The 21,851-nt window shown below is 38.3% G+C and overlaps 1 protein-coding gene across 1 annotated transcript; it reads right to left on the minus strand.

Moving 5' to 3' along the window:
• Positions 1–1,196: 1,196 nt before the first annotated feature.
• Positions 1,197–8,450, minus strand: VSX1 (visual system homeobox 1). Its single transcript, XM_063441394.1, has 5 exons — positions 7,976–8,450; positions 6,975–7,053; positions 6,260–6,383; positions 3,066–3,246; positions 1,197–1,965 (listed from the first exon to the last, which is right to left on the minus strand). Exons 1-5 carry the CDS (start codon positions 8,355–8,357, stop codon positions 1,697–1,699), a joined length of 1,035 nt encoding a protein of 344 aa, XP_063297464.1. The 5' UTR covers positions 8,358–8,450; the 3' UTR covers positions 1,197–1,696.
• Positions 8,451–21,851: the final 13,401 nt, after the last annotated feature.

The following is a 21,851-nucleotide window of genomic DNA, read 5'->3' on the forward strand; positions in this document are numbered from 1 at the left end:
TTTTAATATATTAAAACTATAGTGTGCTTTCAATTCTCTCTTACATGAAAATATTTACTTTGAAAAGTATGTCATTATCAAATATTTAACAGACCACATATTCACATAAGAAAATATCATCATAATAATAATAAAAGACAAACGTTTAGTTCCAATATAGCTCTTGGACCCAAGCCTATTATTCCAGGTATAAGAAAAATAAGACATTTTATTGACATCAATTTAGTGAAGTATTGAACAGCCTCAACTAATATAATTAATATTGATATTCAATATTTAGCAATTAAGTCTTTTAGCTTTCTACCCACAAAGCACCACCAGGTTACATCTCATTTATTTGGGTTTAATCCCTAAACAGTAAATGGTTTTGAATTAAAAAGAGAATTACAAAATATAGGCCAAACTCGCCAAGATGGACATATTAACATATTAATATCAAATTATCATGAAGTTGAGATATGATCAGAAAATTTAAATGAAATCTGTACTTGGACATATACAGATACCATAACTATTTCATGCCAAAATAAAGCCTCACGTTAGCCGTATTTCTAAATTAGAAAAATGTGCATGTTGGTGTAAAAGGAACTGTAAAATTAACAAATGGGACAGATAAGGGTTCTGCAAGAACCCATTCACTCAGCAGGTGGCGCTATAGAATCACACAACTCTCATTAGGTTTATTGGCTACAGGATGTCCTGCCTGAAAAATCTTTTTCGAGTTTTTTCTAAGTCAGCTTTTGTGGTATGAGACATTTGAGATTTTTCTGGAATTTTCTATGAATCCTCGACAATTCCTTCCAAAGGAAGATGTGCTATGAATATAATATTCAAGCAGAATAATCTAGCTGAACGGGAAAAGTATTCCTGAGCAATAACTAGTCTATATTTCTAAAGTGAGTATTGTCAAGCATTCAAAGTGAATTTCAAATTTAAGGCCAAATTAACTAAACTGGAAAAATTCTCCAACTCATCTAGGCGTCTATTTCAGCTATTTTAGTCTACAATTTTAAATTCATGTTGAATCCTTAACAATTCTCACTTTAGCAAATAACTGTTAGTACTGAATAATTGTGAATTGTATATACAGTGGTTCACAATAAATAACTCGTGAAGAGAGTTTTTTTTATGTAACAATGTAAATAAAACAGAACTTGATTTTAGATTCCCTAACATATAATTGTTTTCCTTTTGTTCATATATGGCTCCTATTTTTGCCCTACGATTGCATATTTCACCTTTTTCAACTATTTGTTTTACAGTACCCCAGTTTACATTTGTTTTATTTGCTATGCTTATTTACAATTATTAATAATTATTTACAATACCTACATGTCCTGCAATAGCAATTGATGTTTAAAAACAAAAAAAAATACATAAAAAATCTATTGATTTATAGTAAACATTAAGCTCATACTCTGACTTTGCAAACACCTTAATACAAATTGCTTGTTAAAAAAAATGATCTTACAAAAAAAAAGTTTGAAAATATTGGATATTTTTACAATAATAAATGTACATAAATGCTGGTTAAACTGTTGAGTGGAAGAGAGGTAGGAAACATATTTCTTGCGTGCGTGTATTGCGTATGTCTCTTGCACTCAAAAGGTTAACGTCAGTGCGATTTGATTGTGACAGTCTTTCCATTGTCTCTTTTCTTGTTGTGTGTGTGCTGTCTGTTTTTTTTTGTACCAGTTTAGTGTTCACTGTCCGTAAGGTCACTATGACTGTCTCGAATGGAGACATTTCTCATGCTGCCCTGGTTTTCTTGCTTTGAAGTGCTGGAGAGGTCAATGGCTCTGTCTTCTGAAGTGTCCATTGCACTGCTCTTTTGCAGAGAGCGTCTTTGTGAATCTGCCTCCTTGCTTAACAAAGCTTCATTCTGATGACGCGCTCTGAAACTCTCTGCTTCTGCTTCATCTATTTCGTCTTTTCGGGTTATGTCAACGGATTTTTTATGCATCCCTGTGAACCAAAAAAAAATTTCAAATGAGCCTTAGCAACATAAAAACGTGGTATATACAAGTTGTATTTAATCAACAAAATTATTTCCTGACATTTTTAAAAAACAAATTGTGCTTATACTATTTTATATTTATTGCATAGACATAACAACTATGTAAAAATAAGCATCTGAGTATCTGTAGACAGACAAAATAATGCAGTATGTAGATTGTTGGTGTGCTATATCACGTCCTGCAAATGTAGATTGTTGGTGTGCTGTATCACGTCTTGCAAAGTATGTAAAGCATTACGTTTTCATCAAGTAAACCAGTTAGACAAGACACAGACAGAGCTGGAAGAAAAGTTTTATAAACCCTCATTAGGCCATGCTCTTAATGAAGGGGGTAATAGGTCCAAATGCAAAGATTACTGCAAGGAATTAATGTCAATTTTCACCTATTCCTATTTACTGAGGTATATAAGAAACTGTGCTGCTATAATGACACTTTATCAAATGAGCATCTTGAGTATTTTGGAAACGTAGCTTTATTTTGCAGGCAAGTAAACGAACAAACAAATGAAAAAATGAAAGGTTGCAACGGCCCATTTAATGTTAGATAAAATAAAATAACATTGTATTACTGTTTGAAAAGGTAAAACTGTGTGAAATATAGCTCTACCCACTAATATGCGTTATATTTTCATTTATACTGCTATTATTATTATTATTATTATTATATAAAGTTTCAGATTTTCATGAGCAGAACATATGGCCTTGTGATGGCATATACCTTCCTGTTGTAATTGCTGCTCTTTGCCTGTGACATACATATTTGCTTATTTTTTTTTTTTTTTCAATTTTCTTAAACCCGTTTTCTGAATGTTTTCAACGTGTTCTCTAAAAGCAATGGTAGAAAATAATATACTATAACAGGGGTAGGCAACCTTTGGAACTCCAGATGTTGTGGACTACATCTCCCATAATTCTCTTAAAGTCGTCATGCTGACAAAGTATCATAGGAGATGTAGTCTACAAAATCTTGTGCTGAAGGTTGCCTACCCCTGTTCTATAACCAGCGTTTGGTAAATGGGAAACAGCAGCAATTGGAAGTGACCCTTACCCAGCAGCCAGGGAGCACAGGAACCCACCAGTCCATTCTTTGCTGAATTAATGATGGACTCTGGTAGAGGGATGGAATGTCTCACCATGGCACCATAAAGCCCATATTCCGCCATAACACTGCTTCGTCCCCAGCACTTCTCACGCTTCCTCCACTTAGCTCTTCTGTTCTGGAACCAGACCTGTGTTATAGCAGAGACAATATAAAATAATATTAGGAACACAATCAACAGTGATAAAAAACCAAAACAATACACTTGACACACATATATAGTTAAAAATTACAATATCTTGCCTGTTATTTTAGAGCTCATTGTGTTTTAGAAATATTACTTGAAATTCCTTGGCATGACTGTTATTTTTTTTTTTGGTCTAACAAGTTATAATAAACTATCCTGCACAAAGCCACAATATACTGTGCAAGCCAATATTTTATTTTTCACAGAGGGGAAACTACCCAGATACTTGTACTGTGAAGGTTCCCTGGCAGTCACTTGACTCTTGAAGCAGGAGGCAGGGGATTGCACCCCCCTCGCTCCGTGGGATGTAGGACAGATACAGCAATGCATGTATTAATGCAACTTGGTTCTCGCTGTGATGTCAGCATATTGCACGCAGTGTTACGTGATGTCATGTGATTTTCACGTCCAATGTGAAATGCCTGTCCGATGTGTCCCTTTAATGTCACCTACCTATCTTACCCTCCCCTAGAGTTGGAATTTAAATCACACATACACTGGTAGAACCCTCCTCCCCCTACAATCACACATCTTCCTGTATATAAAGCCATAAACTAGTCCGCCTGCTTGTTGAAAAGTAAGAGAAGAACATTTTTCCGATAAGCAACACATTATTTCCCATTTGGTCAAATGACTTTTCTTCTGCAAACTATAAACTTATTTGCCTATCTAGTAAATCCTGATTATGTTTTTCACTTCATACCTCAACACCTCAACCTGCTTAACCCCTTAAGGACCAAACTTCTGGAATAAAAGGGAATCATGACCTGTCACACATGTCATGTGTCCTTAAGGGGTTCTGTAAGCTTGCAAGAGGAGGGCTTCCATTCATGTTGCACCAGTGTGTGTCTATGTATATACTTTGTTATAGTTCATGGAATCTGTGACTACCGATCAGCTTGCTTATAATCGTCACATATTACGTATTACTTATTATTCAAAAATTGTTTACAATTGTTCATAAAAAAAAATAATTATGTATCGGAGTAAGTCCAGCAATATAACAGACGTTCTACTCATTGAACTGGTAAAAATCCATACTATATACAGTAAACATCCAATTTCATTTTTCAAATGCAATAATTTAATATAAATAAAAATATAATATTCATTTGTACATCATAGTATAGTGCAGACTATATTTGTATCATGAGTCATGCATACAATTTAACTGAGGGATTTAGTCACCAAATCAGGAATTGTGGCAAAGTACATATTTTAGGTCATTATAGCCATATTGGAAAAGTTCTCCATCTTGTCTATAAAGTTGGGAATTCCTTTTTTTAAGGGTTATTCAGTAAAGTGAAAATTCAAGGTGAATTCAAAGTGATTTTCAAATTTAAGGTTAAAATTGACAGACTGGAAACATTTTCTATGCCAGCTATGCTTTCGACTAAGCTTCTTTGAACTTACATTTGACATTCACTCTGAAATAACCTGGATTAACTCTATGCCTTATAAAGTACAGGTTATTCACTAAAGTTGAAATTGTAGTGAATTCAAAGTTCATTTCAAATTTAAGGCCAAAACTAGCTGAACTGAAAAATAAAATCTCCATGTTATCTATATTTTTAGCTCAACTATTTTAGTCTAAAATGTGGAATTTTATTTACATTCCCCCAAATTTCCAAATTAATGAATAAAACTTTCAGCATTCAATTAATTTGACTTAGATGACCGGACAATTTATTGTTATTACTGGGCGGTAAATAAAGTGTGTTTTTGGAGGTTTTTACATCAAACTTGTATTGTTTGCCCATAAATGTGTATGCATCCCTAAACTGCAATTCTTCTAGAAAAAAAACAACAAAAAACCATGAATTGAACAGCATTGTACCAACTTTGATCTAATACATGTTAAAAATTAACTGATAAATGTATATATTTATTTTAATTTTTCTTTTTTTTTAATGAAAATAAGAAGTGACCTTCTATTTTTTTTTTCCTTTCAGTGCATGAAGTTTAATTATAATAAAATACACACAGTTATTGGTTTCTTAGAAAATACAATTTATTGCAAAATAATCTTCTCTTGATTGATGTGAAAGGTTCTGTAGGTTAACAATAATCCAAAGGCCAATATTTTACTTTGGGTTAAAAATATAGGTTAAACCAGCTGAATTGGGTAAATGTCCAGCTCAGTTGAATTTCAAAGATTCTCCCAATGCTATTTTGGATTTAATCTTACAAATGTGTTCTTGAGTTACTGCTTACTCTATGAAACCCATTTTTAGTGATTGAATAGTAAATTGTGGCGAAATGACTACAGAGCTGCAAAATCTTGCTCAGTGAAACAGCTTGAAATTTATTTTACTTATCCCAATACACTGTTTAGTAAATAAACCCCCAGAATAAATATTCAAGATACAAAACTGAGATTTTACAGTTAACAGTTATTAAGAAATGATATAGTGGTCAAAATACACTGTTGTAACACAGTATAATATTTTGGTGATGCTGACAGTTGGTATAGTTACTCAATTACTCTTTGAGACTAGCTTGTACTGCCAAAGGACAAGAGGCATTATTAAAAAAAATAATAATAATTAACTAGTTTTGTGCCTTTTTTTAAATCCAGCATTGGTTCAAAGGTACCAAACAAGGCATTCCTATAAATATATACTTGGATGTGAGAAATTTCCTGCAGAATATAGAAATAATTACATTTTTCATTCAAAGCAATTGAGAATTTGTTTTCAGATAGCATACAATCTGCTACACTATTGTGTACACACACTATCTAAAATGTAGATCTTCCATGTTTATTGTCTTCCTAATGAAAACCACCCTTTGTATTGAATTCCTTTACTTTCTGCTATCATCTCTGCTGAATGGTTATTCTGTGTATCCACTACTATTTTTGTTAAACCGTACTCCCTATTAGTTCAATAGAATAACTTGTAATAAAATGTCAATTTTAATAATATATAAATATATATGAGATCATTCATTTCACCTGTATTCTGTCCTCGGGAAGTTCCGTCTTCAATGCAAGCATTTCTCTGGCATATACATCAGGATAATGTGCTTCATTAAACGCTTTCTCTAATTCTTCCAGTTGATGAGCAGTAAACACAGTCCTGTAAGCCCAAATACATTTATTTATTCATACACATGCTTAAATATAAAAAAGAATCCATGTACAGATAGATATTTATATATATTCATATCTATGGAGCTATATACAAACTCACAGTAATGCCTTATTGATCCATTTATCATGTTGTAAAAATAGTTTCTAATAAAAGTTATATTTTAACCTCACTCACACCTGATTGTGCTACAAATTTTCAAGCACCTTTGGATAAAGCCATTGTAAGCATAAGCAAAACTGATTTCATTTTTTGTGCAGTTGATGATATAGCAGCCATATATGTATCCTAATAAATGCCAGATCAGAGCACAGAATCCCTTAATTAATTCATTAATTAATTGTTTTTTACTCAGGAATTTTAAAGGGAAAATGCTTTTGCCTGGAGTTTACAGTACGCAATTTCAGCTGGATTAATACAGTATTGTATAATAAACAATGACAAACATTACATTTTTCAACATGCATTTATGAAAAAATATATATTCTGTAGAGTCAAATTTAAATTAAAGCTGCTCTTTAAAATGTAGTCAAATGAACATGTTAAATAGGCCCAAATCATGCTAAATTCGTATTTTACCTGTGTCTTCTTTTCTTTCGTTTAGCCTGCGAGTTGGATGATTTCAGATCATTCTTATCCCCTATTAAGCTCTCATCATCTAGAAATAAGACAAATACTAATTATTTACCTGTTGGTTCTAGACATTTTCATTTAAAACTGATTTTTAACAAAATCTAAAAATGAATTTCAGCTGCTAGGGTGCAAAATATAATGCAATTCGGGGATAGGGAGTAAAAGATAATGAAATTATTGAATGATACGTGTTGGGAATTATATGTAAAGATTAATTCTAGAGCAAGTGAAAGAATTGACATGGAAACCATTTGTAATATTATTGCAGATGGCAATTTTTTAGAATGTTGGCTAAAGTCCCCAATCTACTGGGATATGTCTATGCATAAAATCTAGATATTTCACTAAATTGAACTTAACATGTATGTTCTGAAAATGACAATACTATTTTAAGTTACGTTTCTATTAAATCACTCTCCCCTTCAGCACCACTGCAGACCCCTTGCATTCTGGACAGCTCACTGATCCCAAAAAGTTCCTTTCTCCTGTCTTTACTTTCCCCTGCTGCTGTCTCCAAGAATGAGAAGGATTTAAATGGACCACGATCCTTAATGATGACAAATCTTGGTAACATTTAAAATACATAAAATTTCTCCAATTTTCATCACCCATTTATTAATTTGGACCGAGAAGTATGACACATTCTAAACTAAAGGAAAAAGAAAGTGGTAATTTTAACATCTCATACCAGAAGAGTGGATATCTGAGTGTGAAATATCTCTACAAAGTCCTACAACACTAATGGAATTATCTGCTCTATGTTTGATGGGCTACTAAAATAAACTCCCAAAGTATCCCATGATTACTGATGCAAAATTCCAAACTTATAAATGTATACACATCCCAAGTACAGTTAGATGGGGCAGAGATTGCTACTTTTTCCCTATGGATATAGTTAGACAGGGAGAATTCACGATGGTATGGGATGGCAATGGATCTTAAGTTACCAGAGATGTTCTCCTTGTGCTTCTCTGAAGGGTGGAGGTACTGGTGCTCTGATCTTGGTTGCAGAAAGGGAATGTGAGTTGGGAGGAGACAGGTAGTTCCAGTGGGCTGTTGAGATGCAAAGCCACACAGAAACCCCAACCCAAGTGGAAGAGAGCCATTAGCCAAAGAGACCCCACCAAGACCAGCTCCAGGTCCTTCACAGCTGGACACAGACACTGAGGGGGGCTGTAACTCCGCTTCAAGACCAAGCAGGTCAGTGATGGCAAAACCTTTGGATCTCATGGCAGGTCCATGGAAGCGCCCTCCCTTGTCATTTCCTGCACTGGGAGCCAGGATCTTCACTTTTGATTTCCCCTCTGAAATCTCGTCTCTCCCGGTCATGCTGACTGAATGGTGAGGATGATGACGATCAATTAAGTTAACTTTCTTTTTGCTGCTTCCAGTCTGCTAGACATGTGAAGGATGGAAGTGGTCAGTGCGGGCTGAGGTTATTTTATGTGGATCACTGGCTCCAATCAGCTCCTGGACAAGCCCCTGACAGTGCAGGGAGAGGGTCCCACCTCCCTCCCAAACCCCAAAGGATTAATTGGCACCAATCCCCCCCTCCCCTCCCATCAATCTGATAAATTCCCTATTCTAACCTCACTCCACCTTCTCTTTCCCTCTGCCTGATCCTTGTGGTCACTTGCTTTTTGTTCAGAATGACAGATTTCACCTAACTTTGAATCTGTAGAGACCTTTTGTTTGTTAGTGAATGGCACATAGTGACCTTACAGCACGAGTTAAGGAGCCCCCCCTTTGATTCCCCCCTGATTGATTCTGACACTTAACTACCAGACCACAACAGGGGACATTCATATTACCAACACCACAAGAAAAAAAAAAGAGAGAAGTTAGCGTAAATACAAAACTAGGACATCACTGAAAAGCAAGAGTTAACAATAAAATAACTACATTCTGAACACACTTAGTATTGGGCACATTTGAATTACAGGCGTTTGTGTTGTTGTTTTTTAAAAGCAGAATCTCATGTTTCTTTATAAGTTAGTTATGTTATATATTACAATATAGTATAGCAAGTTAGGTTATATATTACAATATAGCATAGCAAGGGTGACCTGACCCATTATCCTCAGACGGCCTTCAAACTTGCTATCATTAGTACAGAAAAATAGTAAACAATTTGGTAGAAAAAAATTATACTTAAAATAAAGTTATTTCCAGGGGGAAAAAAAACACAGGGATAGAGGAAATTGTTAGCCATTTGAAGGTAGAAGTTGCCAGCGTTTTTTTGTTGTTTTGTTTTTTAACCTTCACAGTCACTGTGTCTTTTACTCTTTAGTTACATAATTATCATTAATATTTTAATTATTATTATCATACGTTTTTTGTCAACACTTCTACAAAGTTATGACAATCTCAGAAGAATATATTTTGTACTGTACAATAAAGATTATTTTGTTAGTCTTCCTTAATAAACGCTTCCATTCCATTGGTAATTGCGTTTCCCTTTTTAATTTCCATCATATTTATCTTGGTTTATAAAGAAGCACAGTTAAAAGTTCATCCCATAAGTCTCTATCACTATTTGTATGCCTGGCTGACTACTCGGAGTCCTTGATCAATCTAATTCACAGTTTTTAGCACAATTTTTTTTCTCTGAAACCTTCATAAATACAGGATTGTGAATTAAAAATGTAACGCCAAAGTAGCCAAACTGATAAAATTCAAAGTCATCTATGTTTTACGTTTGGCTACTTTGACCTCTAATATGAAATTTACTTTGAATTCTCAATTTAACAAATAAACCTGCTATGTTCCTAAATGACTTTAGATGCGCACTAATTGTAGTCTGTTAATAAGAGTATTGCTTCTGAATGGCATTGATAGCACAGATTTTCAGCATCATAGGGTGGCATAATATAGAATACCTGAAGGAACCTTGAGGCCTGTTGTGCTCTGTATCCTATTATATTAGTGTCTCGGACACTAATATTTCTGCAGTGGTATGTCCAACGTAATTTAGCATCGCAAAGTGCATCCATTGACTTAATATGACACATTTAGATAAATATAATAATGTTAAATTGTCGACAAAGTGACATTGTCTTCAATTGCCAATCTGTTATTATTATTATTATTATTGCCATTTATATAGCGCCAACAAATTTTGTAGCGCATTACAATATTATAAGAGGGGGTATTTAACTATAAATAGGACAATCACAAGAAAACTTACAGGAAATATAGGTTGAATAGGACCCTGCTCAAAGGAGCTTACAGTCTGTTGTCCTTCTTCTCCAATTTATAATTAATTCTGTTTCTACCTCTCTCTTGCACGTTCTTGTTTCCTCTGTACAGTATGATACAATCATTCCTTATTTTCAGTTCTAATAAATGCAAGTATTGCCTATTGATGTTGATATTGGTACACATAACAGATCTCTTGCTATGATATTTATATACCAGCAATGAATTCGATTTTTTAAATTGTTGTGTCTGAAAAGTAGTGTAAATTTGTAAAAGTAGGTCAATCACTATGGAAACCAGTAGGTGCTTTAAACTGGTGAATACGCCACTTTGTACCGCGTTTCAGATCACAGCACTAATATATTTCCTTCAGTTTGCTCATATAGCTGCCGTGCCATATTTATGAAACCCTTAAGAACTAAATGTTACATTTTGCCATCATCCCATTCTGGCCCCTAAGGGCCTTTCACCAGAATAAACCGTTCTGGGTATTTTGCATCGGAATCTCTATAAACCTCTGCTGTTGTTAATTGAGCGGGCCATTTCATTTTGGAACAGCATCATCACAGAAAGAATTATAAAAAGAGTTGGTGGTATTTAAGAGTTTAATAAAGCAGTTAGAAAAAAACGAATATGCGCTTTGTTAAATTTTGCAGCAGCCATACATAGTAGGTAGATTCTTGCCCATAGGAGCTTGCACTCTAAACATATATAGAATTCTAGTTACTGAAACATTGTAGGTTTTCGTACAAGTCCTGTGAAGATGAAGATGCTGATCTGTCTGCCTCTGACTAGCCTCCGATGAATACATCTGACCAGGCTGCAGCACTGTCTACTCCCCAGTGGCATTTTTCCAATGTAAAACCAAACCCAGTCATTTTGAGCACAAAGTGGGCAATCCTAGTTGGCAGAGACACACATCTCTCTGAAAAGATTACTCAGCGTCACTTTTCCTGGCTCGGTTTGGAAAGGGAATCCAGTAAGAGTGAATTAACTCCCTTTGCGACCTCAGAGTGCATTTTATATCAAAGAAAGGAGAATCCCTCTCACTGTCATACTGCTTCTACGCATGTAGCAGGTAACGTCAGAATCTGGGCACTATACATTATTTACCTCTACACAAAAACCAAATACATTCTCAAGCTACGGTAAGTTACAGATAGAGCATAATTTTTTTTTTATAAAACTCTAATATATATTCTCTAGCACATGCAGAATTTTTTTTTTTGCCAAATACGAGAATAAAACAAAGCCAAAAAATAAATAAAAACAAACACTGTTTTTTAAAATAATGGATTTTTTAGGTTACAATGGCCTATTACAAATTGGTGAATTCAGCTGAATAATGTTATAGTTTTTCTACATACTGGGCGAAGTATTACTTATTTTGTAATATACAGCATACTCTGTGTATTTATAAATATAGAGAGATTTAGATATGTGTTTTTAGATGTTACTAAGGCGTTGAATATTCTTGGCTCTACATCCAAAACCTGTGGCAGATTTTACTTATTGCATTACTGATTCTACTTGCACTGAATTCACCTTTGATGAACTCATCCATATCAACTTAGAAAGCCCCAGCCCATTTTCCATGTGTTCTTGCTATGTAAAGAAATGGAAGTTACTTGTCATATATGATCTTATACGTGTCTTAATGGCATCCGTTTATGCGATTTCAGTTCTTGCACCTGGATTGCATTCCCCGTTTCATCTGTTTATGCAAACGATTTACAAACAGCTTACATCAACTGCTCTAAAGCAGATCTCTTTTTGATTTGGTCCTTTTCTGCTAAACATGCAGATTAAACAAGGGGCTTCTGATAAAGATAATTACAAGAGAGCTACGTATTAACTTTACATTATTAAAGAAAGACCCAAATCTCCCTTTGCAAGCTGTTCCTGGGATTAGCAAAATAATAACTTTCATTTAGGATAATTGTAATTTGAATTGCTTGGGTTTATGGTTTGCTTTTGGAGATAACAATTTATTCTTGGCCCAAGAGGACAAAACTAAAATCTAATTATTCAGGTTATTGCGCCAGGTATCGATAGGACAGATCGTTTTCAACGGAATGGCTTCAGTTTAAAAGCTGATAAGTGGGCATTGCTTTGGTTGTCAGAAAGGAAGACTATGGCACAGTGAAAGCTTGTATTCTTTCGACCTATTTCTCTGAAAAAAAGAATACATTAGCTATTTACCTTATCCCACAACAATGGCCAGTGTTGGTTCCTTTAACAGTTTGCTGTTTGCATTTTCAAATGCTTTTTGTGCATTCAGCTAACAAATTCCAAAAACACAAAACAAAAAAATACGGATGAATATGTGTTTATTATGTGCAAAAATAAAGATGCTGCCATAATATTCCAAGGGTAAAATATTCACCTTCTGCACTACAAGTTATATTAGAGGTGAAGTTACCTTTGTATGAATGTGTTTTGTAACTTCACCTCTACTCATTAAATAATAATGGACTTAAAGGGAAATTTCAATTTTGGGAATCTAGTAAAAATCAATCATAAAATAACACAAATTCATTGATAAACATCACTTGCATTGAGTAGCAAATTGACCCGTTCTTCTTAAAGCAAAGTATTTTATGGAGCATAAACATAAGGGGCTACTCTAATGACAATAACTAGTAAATCTCATTGTAGTGGTTATGGGACTGTGTGACTCTAGCCATCATCTGTCTGAGTATTTTGGAGCAGTTTAACAAGAACTGGGTATCTCACCAGTCCCCGTAGCGCATATCCTCTGCAGCCGCTCTGATAATGCATCAATTACAGTTCTGTGTTTTCCTTTAGCAATTTAGCCATCCCTGGACAACAATAATAAGCTGAGAGCTCTATGCTAACTCAAAAGCATGGATTGTGCCTATAGACCTATGCACCCATAGCAATTAAGCACATGTATTACCTATAGTAGAAATCATCTGTCTATATCTTGGAACTCTGTAAAACAGCCAGGGCCGGACTGGCCCACCGGGATACCGGGAAATTTCCCGGTGGGCCGTCGGCACCTGGGGCCGGGCAGACACGTGGATCTGCTGGCGGCCGCTGGGGGAGGTCTGCTGGCGGCCGCTGGGGGAGGTCTGCTGGCGGCCGCATGTGAAGCTGTGCTGTGCTGGCTCTGCTCCCCAGCGTGCAGCTGAATGAGACCGGGGCCGGAATATGACGTCATATTCCGGTTGCGGTCTCATTCAGCAGCGCGCGAAGGCGGGAGAGCAGAGCCAGCACAGCACAGCTTCACATGAGGCCGCCAGCAGACCTCCCCCAGCGGCCGCCAGACTCCAGCACAAGTCCCCCAGCGGCCGCCAGCACAGTCAGCAGTCTGCACTGCACGCCCCCCTGGCAGCCAGGTAGGAGTAATGTGTGTTATGTAAGTAATGTGTGTTAATGTGTCTGTCTGTCTGTTTGTCTGTGTCATGGTGTCTGTCTGTATGGTGTGTGTCTGTCTGTCATGGTGTGTGTATGTGTGTGTCTGTCTGTCATGGTGTGTGTGTGTGTGTGTCTGTCTGTATGGTGTGTGTGTGTGTCTGTCTGTATGGTGTGTGTGTGTCTGTCTGTCTGTATGGTGTGTGTGTGTCTGTTTGGTGTGTCTGTCTGTCTGTCTGTATGGTGTGTGTGTCTGTCCGTCATGGTGTGTGTGTGTGTGTGTCTGTCTGTCCGTCATGGTGTGTGTGTGTGTGTCTGTCCGTCATGGTGTGTGTGTGTGTGTCTGTATGGTGTGTGTGTCTGTCTGTCTGTCATGGTGTGTGTGTCTGTCTGTCCGTCATGGTGTGTGTGTCTGTCTGTCCGTCATGGTGTGTGTGTGTGTGTGTGTGTCTGTCCGTCATGGTGTGTGTGTGTGTGTGTCTGTCCGTCATGGTGTGTGTGTCTGTCCGTCATAGTGTGTGTATGGTGTGTGTGTGTGTGTGTGTCTGTCTGTCATGGGATGTGTGTCTGCCCGTCATGGGGTGTGTGTCATGGTATATGTGTTTGTGTCATGGTGTGTGTGTCTGTCTGTGTCATCGTGTGTGTGTCTGCCTGTGTCATGGTGTGTGTGTCTGCCCGTCATGGGGTGTGTGTCATGGTATATGTGTGTGTGTCATGGTGTGTGTCTGTGTCTGTCTGTCACAGTGTGTGTATGGTGTGTGTGTGTGTGTCTGTCTGTATGTTGTGTGCCGGCTGTCTGTATGTTGTGTGCGTGTCTGTCTGTGTCATGGTGTGTGTCTGTCATGGGATGTGTGTCTGCCCGTCATGGGGTGTGTGTCATGGGATGTGTGTGTGTGTGTGTGTGTCATGGTGTGTGTGTGTGTCATGGTGTGTGTGTGTCTGTCTGTGTCATGGTGTGTGTGTGGTTCTGTCTGTGTCATGGTGTGTGTGTGGTTCTGTCTGTGTCATGGTGTGTGTGTGTGTCTGTCCGTCATAGTGTGTGTATGGTGTGTGTGTCTGTCTGTATGTTGTGTGTGTGTGTGTCTGCCTGGGTCATGGTGTGTGTGTCTGTCTGTCTGTCATGGGGTGTGTGTCATGGTATATGTGTGTGTGTCATGGTGTGTGTGTGGTTCTGTCTGTGTCATGGTGTGTGTGTGTCATGGTATATGTGTGTTTTAAAAATAGTGTTTTTGCTCACCTTTTTTTCTCCCACGTAGCGTGCGGGTCACCCCTCGACTTGCCCTGCCTCTATGACTAAGATCATCAAGCTTGATGATCTCAGCCAATCCAATGCTTTGCCATAGGATTGGCTGCAAAACACTACACCAATCAGCATCTCCTCATAGAGATGCATTGAATCAATGTATCTCTATGGGGAACGTTCAGCGCCTCCAGAGTGTGGAGGCCCTGAATGTAGGTGCACCTCTAGTGACCGTCTGAGTGACTGTCACTAGCGGTGTCACTTTGAAGCAATGTAAACACTGCCTTTTCTCTGAAAAGTCAGTGTTTACGTTGAAAACCTGTAGAGACATGTTATAGATATCAGTACCACTAGATTAAACTGTGTGTGTGCGTCTATATCAATCATCTGTCATCTGGGGTGGTAAGATATAGCCTTACATATTACATACGGCAATATATGGCGCAATGACTTATGGGGCTGGCATAACATTTTTTTCCAGGGCTGCTTTGTATCCCCAGTCCGGCCCTGAAAACAGCTAAGACATATAAATGCTTTTGGAAAGGTTCTTGTGACTCAATAATTGAGTAACCTATTTCAAGTATGGATTTAAAATGCTGCATAAATACTATAGAATCCACTTGGAATAGAACTGATTGAGGAGAGAAGAAATTAACCAGATGGAGGGAACAGGAAAGATGAAAAAGAGAGAAAAGGTGAATTGATAAAACGTAAGAGAGGTTAAATATGTAGGGGAACTAGGCCAAAAGACAATCTAAATTGTTTATACTGGGTCTCATAATATGTGATCGTACTCTAGAGTGAACATTGCAAAACATAAACTTAATAAAATGGCTTGGAGATGGAGAAGAAACCTTTTTTGTTACATACAGCTCCCGTTTTACCATGTATGAGTGTGCAAAAATGAACATTGGCGGATTGGTAGGAGAGAAAGAGTATATATGTGTATTTCTCTTAAATTTATCAAATGTATTCTCATACAATAATACTTTACAATGATCTTTACACAAGGTGCAAGAATGCTTAATTGTATGAACAGGTGTCACTAACAGGTACACTACTGTCAGTCCACGTTGAGTACTGCCCTGCTTGGACCGGCAGGGGAAATCATTTGATTAAATTTGCCAGCCTTGGCCCATTAGTTGAGTGTGTGTGTCAGTGGGCATTTGTATCTGTATAACTCGCTATCAACATGGACTGAATGAATAACCACCTCTACTCTGCATAGCAAACACATGTCTAAAGTCATGTTGAATGTATGGTCTGTATGAATGTCTGTCTGTGTATGCATGAATGTAGGTATGAGTGTAGTTACTTGTCACTGTATACATGTTTGTAAGTGTGTTTTTGTGAATGTATGTGTACACTATTTATAATTAATATAGATAGCGATAGAACAATAGATAGTGATAGAGATATGAATTGATGGATAGATAGATAGATAGATAGATAGATAAATAGTGATAGAGATATGAATTGATAGATAGATAGATAGATAAATAGTGATAGAGATATGAATTGATAGATAGATAAATAGTGATAGAGATATGAATTGATAGATAGATAGATAGATAGATAGTGACAGAGATATGAATTGATAGATAGATAGATAAATAGATAGTGATAGATAGATAAATAGATAGCGATAGATAGATAGATATGAATTAATTGATGGATAGATAGATAGATGGATAGATAGGTAGATAGGTAGATAGATAGCGATAGAGAGATAGACAGATAATCTCGAGAAAGCCCCAGGTGGGGCCATAAAGATGATCAAGGGTGCAAACATTACAGTTAGGAATTAAAACAATTTTGCACATTTATTGAGTACTATTAGTGCGTCTATTCTTTTTATTAGATTTTTACATGTGTATATATATATATATAGAGAGAGAGAGATAGAGAGAGAGAAAGAGAGAGAGAGATAGATAGATTAAACAACAGATATATAATTGACATATAATTGATATATAATTGACAGCTTTATATAATCATCGTTTATATGATGAAAATGATGAATAGCTACACAACCCATGGGACCCCGGTGCGAAAAATGATCCGTGCCCCCCCCCCCCACCTGCGCGCTTACTCTGCACGGGCTGGGGCCGCAACACATGGCGGCGGGCACCTGGTCGCAGGGCTGCGACCCGTGGGACGGCGGTATGTACGCCAGTGCATGCATAAACACATACACTTAAAGGACCACTACAGACACCCAGATCACTTCAGCTCAATGAAGTGGTCTGGGTGCCAGGTCTCTCTAGTTTTAACCCTGCAGCTCAGAGAAACTGCTATGTTTCACTGGGGTTAATCCAGCCTCTAGTGGCTGTCTCATTGACAGCCGCTAGAGGATTTTCTGCGATTCTCACTGTGAAAATCACAGTGAGAAGACGCTGAACATCCATAGGAAAGCATTGAGTAATGCTTTCCTATGGACGGTTCGAATGCGCGCGTGGCTCTTGCCACGCATGCGCATTCGGAGCTGAGAGGCGGATCGGGGCGGAGAGATCCCCAGCGCCAAGGAAGTCCGGCACTGGAGAAAGGTAAGTGCTTAAGACACACACACACACACTCTCATGAACAGACGCACACATTTACTGACAGACACACACTCACTGACAGACACACACTCACTAACAGATGCACACAAACATACTCAGTAACAGACACACACTAACACACACACTCTAACACACACACATTCTAACACTAACTCACACACACACACTAACACACACACACTAATACACACACACACACTAACACACACACACTCTAACACTAACACACACACTCTAACACTAACACACACACTAACACACACACACACACTCTAACACTAACACACACACACACTCTAACACACACTCACACACACACTAACACACACACTCTAACACTAACACACACACTCTAACACACACTCACACACACTAACACACACACTCTAACACTAACACACTAACACACACACTCTAACACTAACACACACACACACTAATACACACACGCACACTAACACACACACACTCTAACACTAACACACACACTCTAACACTAACACACACACTAACACACTAACACACACACACTAACACACACTCTAACACTAACACACACACACACACACACACTCTAACACACACTCACACACACACTAACACACACACACTAACACACACACTCTAACACTAACACACACACACTCTAACACACACTCACACACACACTCTAACACTAACACACTAACACACACACACTAACACACACACACTAACACACACACACACACACACACACTCTAACACACACACTCACACAGGCTCACACACACACATGTTTTTTTTATTTAATCCCCCCAGCCTCCTTACCTTTGGGAGAGCTGAGGGGATTCCCTGGGGTCCAGCGGTGCTGCTGGCCCTGCTGTCACCCAGCTGGCAGGCACGCGAGGGAGCACTCTCCCCTGAGTGCTTCCTCTTCAGCTCCCTCGCGCGCCGCGTAGGGATGCCGGTGCCGGAAGATGACGTCATCTTCCGGCTCCGGCATCAGTGCGGTGCGCGAGGGAGCTGAAGAGGAAGCACTCAGGGGAGAGTGCTCCCTCGTGCGCCCGCCAGCCGGGTGACAGCAAAGCCAGCCTCAGGGGGGCCTGAGGTGGCCGGCTCCTGGGCCCCCCAGGAGAAGAGGCTGGCCCAGTGACATACATACCTGGGTCGCAGGGCGGCCGGGCCCCCTGGTGGGCCGGGCCCGGTCGCAGCCGCGACCCCTGCGACCCCGGTATGTACGTCACTGATAGCTACCACCTGTTATAATTCCAAATAACTACAGCAAGATTGACAGGAATAACATTTTGCAACTATCACTTCTGACATGGGTGTGCGGCAGTGAGGTCCCAATGGGACAATGGGTGTCATTATTTCCAACACAAAGTCATATATAGATGCCTGTAAGGTTTTTTTTTTCAATAATATAGAATCAACAAGAATATACTTGGAAACTTGAAAAATCTAATAGGGTGTATTGCAAGTCAAGCTGCGAAAATCGGGCCAAATATTACCTGAACTTGATATCTGACAATTTAGAGGCACATTTGGGGAATAGTCCTTAAATATACTGATGTGCTTTAGAGCAATTTGGTATATGCTAAAAAGTAGTCACAGAAAATGTCAGGGTAATATACATTTCTCAAGCACAGATTTCCCTTTTGAATCATTATATGCTTTTTGCAGGTGAAATGATGAATATTTTTTTCCACTGGTTCATTAATTTTATTAATGAAACATAAATAGCATTATATGAAATTTGAGTCTTGTGGACTGGTAGCAGCAGAGGGAATAAAATAAATTATTTGAAAAAAAAATTTGTTAGTAGTGATGTACCGAACTGTCCGCCGGCGAACAGTTCCCGGCGAACTTAGCGTGTTCGCGTTCGCCGCGGCGGGCGGACACATGCGCAGTTCGATCCGCCCCCTATTCGTCATCATTGGGCAAACTTTGACCCTGTGCCTCTCGGTCAGCAGACACATTCCAGCCAATCAGCAGCACTCCCTCCCTTCCACACCCTCCAACCTCCCTCCCAGCATCCATTTTCGATTCATTCTGAAGCTGCATGCTTAGTGAGAGGAGGGAAAGTTTAGCTGCTGCTGATTAGATAGGGAAATTGATAGCTAGGCTAGGGTATTCAGTGTCCACTACAATCCTGAAGGACTCATCTGATCTCTGCTGTAAGGACAGCACCCCAAAAAGCCCTTTTTAGGGCTATAACATCAGGCTGCTTTTTTTTTTTTTTTTTTTTTTCCTGTGTAATGTAATTGCAGGTGCCTGCCTGCCAGCTTCTGTGTGAGGTTCACATTGGATACTGTGCCTACTTGCCCAGTGCCACCACTCATATCGGTTTTAACAATAGGTTAAGCTTTACATTTAAAATAAATTTTTTTTTTTCACTGTAATAGAAGAGCAGTTGCCTGCCTGCCAGCTTCTGTGTCAGGTTGGATGCCTTGCCCATTTGCACAGTCAGTGCCACCACTCATATCTGTTTTAACAATAGGTTAAGCTTTACATTTAAAATAAATATTTTTTTTTCACTGTAATAGAAGAGCAGTTGCCTGCCTGCCAGCTTCTGTGTCAGGTTGGATGCCTTGCCCATTTGCACAGTCAGTGCCACCACTCATATCTGTTTTAACAATCCATATCCATTGTGATTTAGGAACGTTAGGTGATTTCTGCCCTTTATGGATTAAAAGCAGACTCTGCATCAACTGTGTAATTTTCCATGGGAGTTTTGCCATGGATCCCCCTCCGGCATGCCACAGTCCAGGTGTTAGTTCCCTTGAAACAACTTTTCCATCACTTTTGTGGCCAGAAAGAGTCCCTGTTGGTTTTAAAATTCGCCTGCCCATTGAAGTCAATGGCGGTTTGCGCGGTTCGTCGGTTCGCGAACATTTGAGGAAGTTCGCGTTCGCCGTTCGCGAACCGAAAATTTCGGGTTCGCGACAACACTATTTGTTAGATTTTTAAAATTTAAATTTACATTTCTATTAATAAAATGATTTTGAAATAAACATCTATATTATGCTAGTATTCTCTTTAAGATACATTTTAGTCCAGAAATAAAATATGGATCAGTTATGTAGTATGAAGATGTATATTTATACAATATTTAAATTTCGGGTAATATGATCTTTTAACCTATTAAGCTGAAGATAGTTCACCTTGCAATAATTCCATAATTATCTTTATGTTCAATGGTATATAATAAAATCAGTTCCGATATAACTGTTAAACTAATCTGTTGTTTTTTTTTTATTTAAGTCGATTTTATTTATATCCACTTCACCCTGTACAATGCTTTATTCCCAATAGGTAGATTCCCAGATGTTTTAAAACTACAGCTTACATGATGCTTTGTCATTCTAAAGGCATTCTAAAAGCATGCAAAGCATCATGGGAGTTGTAGTTCTACAACATCGGGCGACCTACCTTTTGGGCACTCTTGCTTTTACTCCATCCATTTACATCTTGGGGAGGGATTATGAGGTTAATAAAGTTCCAAGTGGGTAAATAGGAAACTGCTCATCTCATCATTCCCCGTCCTGATGGTAAACAAAAAACCACGGGGGTCCTAGTGGGCCCTAATCAATCAGTGACAATCAAATTAAAAGGTTACTTTTACCAATAGTTGTGTTTTGATAAAACACTACTTGTATTCAAAGTAACTCTTACTGGCATGGTTTCTCTCCCCTAAACTTAAATTAGAAAAAATCTAAAACTCATCTGTTTTCCAGTGTCAAGGTCATGATCTCCTGGCAGCCGATATCTTTCCTCTGATGATGTCACACATCCCTACCTCGAGAGGGTGGGGTGCTATGAAAGATATTCTGATGGTAGGACTTGGCCTTTGCACTAGGATGCAAGTAAACTATATTGATGGAGACATTCCGCCATTGGTCACCTGTTGACACTCTGTGCACTCTTGTTCTGTGCTGGCTAATGACTTATAATGACACTGACAGAGGTGAAGTTATACCTCCAGAAGCAAATAGCTATATCTCTATATGTGCAGTGTTTCATAAAGCACTGCACATAAAGACTCCAAGCACCATAACCACTTAAATCCACTGAAGTAGTCATGGTGTTTGGAGTAACCCCTTAAAATTATAGTGCCCTGTTGGCTGTTTAGATCTCTGACCCACACCTGTACGTAAAAAAAATTATATTACTTAGCTTCCTTGACTAAGATCAATAATTAAAGTCACCTTCTGCCTGATTACTTATAACCAGACAGTCCAAAAACATTTTGTCCACTTGCATCCCTCCTAATTTTTCATTCTCAATTCCTTCTAGACATCATTTAGGATCAATGGCCCTACTGCATCTTGTCCTAGTTTACATAGGCCTATTGCATCTGGCCCTGGTTTACATAGGCCTATTGCATCTGGCCCTGGTTTACATAGGCCTTTTGCATCTGTCCCTGGTTTACACAGGCCTATTGCATCTGGCCCTGGTTTA

Source organism: Pelobates fuscus, chromosome 2 (assembly GCF_036172605.1).
Source record: "Pelobates fuscus isolate aPelFus1 chromosome 2, aPelFus1.pri, whole genome shotgun sequence".
NCBI lineage: Eukaryota > Metazoa > Chordata > Amphibia > Anura > Pelobatidae > Pelobates > Pelobates fuscus.